Below are 3,574 nucleotides of genomic sequence, written 5' to 3' on the forward strand. Positions count from 1 at the left end.
TGGCGGCCCTGCACGGAGGCAGGCTGCGATGCAAATCCGCAGGCTCCAGCCGGACTCCCACACCTGCAACCAGTCAGGACTCAAACCAGTCTGGTTACACAAGATAAAATGGAGCGCACGCGGCATCTTTAGAGCACATGGGATGGCGGAGGGTGGAAGAGCTGTTAGGAGCAATTAAACCTCAGAAGCTCTGGAGCGAACGGCAGCTGGGAGTCAAGGAGTTAGGGTGAGAGTCAGGCACTAATTCTGTGGATACCGAGGGCAGCACTCCCCTCCGTACGTGCTGACAGGGCAGGGATGGTTTGGTGATCAGCATCCTCAGGCTGGGGTTTTCCCAATTTTTGTGCATAGCTTCGATCAGTGAATGAAAACCTGTAACGGCAGAGGTGCAGCCCTGGCTGCGCTGGCCAAGCTGAGTGGAGCGCAGGGGCCAGCATCACGGCTGGAAAGTGTCTTTGATTTATTAAATAGGGCAGCGTGGGGTCAGACAGCGGGAGGGTGAGAGCTCGAGTTGATTTGGTTTCTTGACTATTGCCCTGGGCCAGGCCCTCCACTGGGGTGAGCTGGTACCGCTGGCTGCACAGGAGCTCACTGAGTCACACAAGGCAAATATTTTTCCCTTTGATTTTCACCCTGAGAAAATCTTGAGCTGACCTTGTTAATCCCATGCGTTACAAACCTTCCCCCCTCCCCGTCCTTTATCATGTTTCAGCCCCAGGATAGTATTACCAGCTTAGCACCTCTGGCTGCTCCTGCCAGCATCCTGCCTGGCGCGGTGCCACCCCGTTCAGTCTTCCTGGAGAGAAGATTCCCGGGACGATCCTGACTGTCCCAGGGCTGCCGGGCCAGCAGGACCATGCTGGTGCTCCTACCGGAGAGTGATGGAGGGAGAAGAAAAGCTGGATAGTCAGCTCCAGCACGGTGCTGCACATCTGCAAGGTGCAGAGACCGGGTGGCGATGCCATTAGAGATCCTGCCAGCTCCCAAGGTTGCAATATCTTGCGCAGTCTTAATTTCTGTGTCTGGAATGATGCTCCGTGGCTGCACAAAATGCTTGGGCCCCTGCTATTCTCCATCCCCCCCAGTTTGAGCCTAGCATCTCAGAGCCCCAACAAGGGCTCTGGAGCAAGGGGTGCCTGCAGACCAAGGTCTGACCCCAGCTTGACTGGGTGCTGCAACGTGCTCCTGGCCGTGCCTTGCCGGGGCAGCCTGGTCTGCAGGCAGACCCTGAGCCAAGTCTGCAGCTCCGGCCTGGCTCCAGCTCCTGCTGTTCATGGGGGTCTGAGCAACCTGATCTGCTTAGCGGTGTCCCTGCTCACTGCAGGGGGTTGGACTGGGTGACCTCTAGGGGTCCCTTCCAACCCAAAACATTCTATGATTCTATGGGCTTTGGTGCCTGCAGCAGCCCTGAGCACATGCCAGTGGCTGATCAGCCCCGGCCGAGGGAGCACCCGCTCCGCTGAGTGCGTTTGTTTGACCTGCTCAGCTCTGGGTGTCCAAATTGCTGCTTGCTGGAATAAAATGGATCAAGTTTGCATCTGCTTCCAGCATGGAGAGCTGCTGGAGAAAGGGTGTAATTGGAAGCAACTTCGCTATTGGCACCCTTGGTGCTTAACACCCGCTGTCCAAACAGACCTGGCCGAGCGCGCTGGCTGATGCTCAGCCCAGGGCTGCACCGGGAAGGGGGCTGCATCCCATGGGCCATGCCGGGCACGAGGGGGGCTCCGGGCAGGCTGTGGACCCTGGCCCAGGGCTTGTTGCCCAGCTGCCTTGGGGATACCAGAGGGAAGGGTATGTGGAGCTTGGGAAGGAAATAGTTAATGCCCCTCTCCTCCTGATATTGAGGGACAAATCCTCTCCCCGGCGTGGTGCCCAAATAAACAGGCTGAGTGTTGTGTAAGGAGGAGGGTGGGAACATCTCTACGTGCCTCTCCGGAGTCTGGCAGGCTAATTACGGCACTGCGGCCCCCCGCGCCCCCATGCCGAGCCCTCACTCAGGTTTCGCCCTGCCCGCACGCACCCACTGGCCCTGTGCCCTGCCGCTGGCACGGATGGGTGCCGTCCCCAGCTTGTGTCATGGCTCAGTGGTCCTGGGCGGGGAACAGTCCCGATGGGGTTGTTGCTCATGGAAAAGTCTGGGTGATGCTGGGATGGAACCCCCATGGCCCCTGGGAAGCTCTGTGGGAGCACTGAGGCCAGTGTGGATGGGTCTGGAGAAGGGTGGCGAGAGGGCAGGAGGTCCCGCGGGGACCTGCCCAGGCAGCCATGGGGCAGGGTGTCCAGCTGGGCATCTCCCAGGCTCCATCCAGTCCTACAGCTCTGCAGTGAGCAGGGTGCTGCAGCCCCAGGGGTGCGGCTCCCGAGGCTGCAGGGAAGGTGGCACAGGGGGGGCACAGGCACCTCTCTGGCAAGCCCCGGCGGCCCCCCCCGGCCGACAGCAGCCCCAGTCAGGCCCCCCCCGCCACCACCGCGCACCCACTTTGCATGATGCCCCAGATGCCTCCTCTCTCCCCTGACCCAAAATTTGCACTGGAAAAAAAATGCAGCCCCCAAATCCATCTTCCTGCCCTGAGAAGCTGGCACAGGCTCAGAGCTGCTGGCCTTGCTGGAGGACAGCCTGGAGCATGGCCCATGGGACAGCACACGAGCCCAGAGCCCCCCCCCCCCGCCGCTTCTGCTACTGGACCCCAGGAACATTTTGCAACACATACATATATATAAATAAAAATGAAATATTTAATTTCCTTTTTTTAAAAAAAGAATCCCTGACAAAGTGCTTTACTGAGGATCCTCATCGGTGAGGTGGGAAGTGGAAGGTGTTTGGCAGGGGGTGCGTGTGAGAGCAGGGGAAACTGAGGCACGGAATGGTTATAACCACGGCGGCTGACCCTGGGAGGGGTCCTGGCTGCTCTCAGTCCTGCGCTGTGACCACCAGCCCCACTCCTCCCCCAGGACAGCCTGTACGCACCGTGAGCACCATGGGTGCCATGGGGCCACCAGTCCACGCACCAGGAAGGGTCACCTGTGGGGCCAAGGTCATGGTCTCTGGCAAGGCTTCAGGAGCACTGCCTGGCTCCCTGGCACTGTCACCGCAGGGGCAGCCCCCGCTCAGGTGCCACACGGCAGCAGGTCGAGGGGGATGGGGCTGTGGTGACTCAGCAGCGATTTGGGAGGCTGCTGGTTTGGGAGAGCAGCTCCGGAGACGTGGGAAGCAGCGAGCCCCGGGAGAGCAGCCAGCTGGCCCTGGCGTGTCGAGCGGCGGCCGTCCTGTGTCCTGGCTTGGCCAACCTCATCGGCCGGGCTGGGGCAGGCGGGGGGCACGGATGTCCCAGGCAGGGCTCCAGCCTTGGGCATGGCGGGGGGCTTGGCTGGGCTGTGCTCATGCAGGACAGCCCGGAGCACGGCAGCGTGCCCAGGGTCAGCAGCAGCTCTTCTTGGGCTTGTCGTTGGGAGTGAGCTTGATGGAGTCGGTTAAATAACTCTCAAAAATCCCTTTATACTGGAAATATACAGAAGAAAAAAACAGAGATGAGAAAGAGTGAGTGACGTTAGCTCAGAGTCAGCTCGAGCAGAC

The 3,574-nt window shown here is 60.0% G+C and overlaps 1 protein-coding gene across 2 annotated transcripts in view; it reads right to left on the reverse strand.

Moving 5' to 3' along the window:
• Positions 1-3,418: 3,418 nt before the first annotated feature.
• Positions 3,419-3,574, reverse strand: part of RAB7B (RAB7B, member RAS oncogene family) — a 1,874-nt gene continuing 1,718 nt past the window's right edge. For both annotated transcript variants that reach the window (XM_009647831.2, XM_035902815.1), the window contains one exon: positions 3,419-3,499. In XM_009647831.2, the coding sequence (XP_009646126.1) occupies positions 3,419-3,499 (81 nt within the window). The remainder of the gene's footprint in view (positions 3,500-3,574) is intronic.

Source organism: Egretta garzetta, unplaced genomic scaffold (assembly GCF_000687185.1).
Source record: "Egretta garzetta isolate BGI_Z169 unplaced genomic scaffold, ASM68718v1 scaffold640, whole genome shotgun sequence".
NCBI classification, from domain to species: Eukaryota; Metazoa; Chordata; class Aves; order Pelecaniformes; family Ardeidae; genus Egretta; species Egretta garzetta.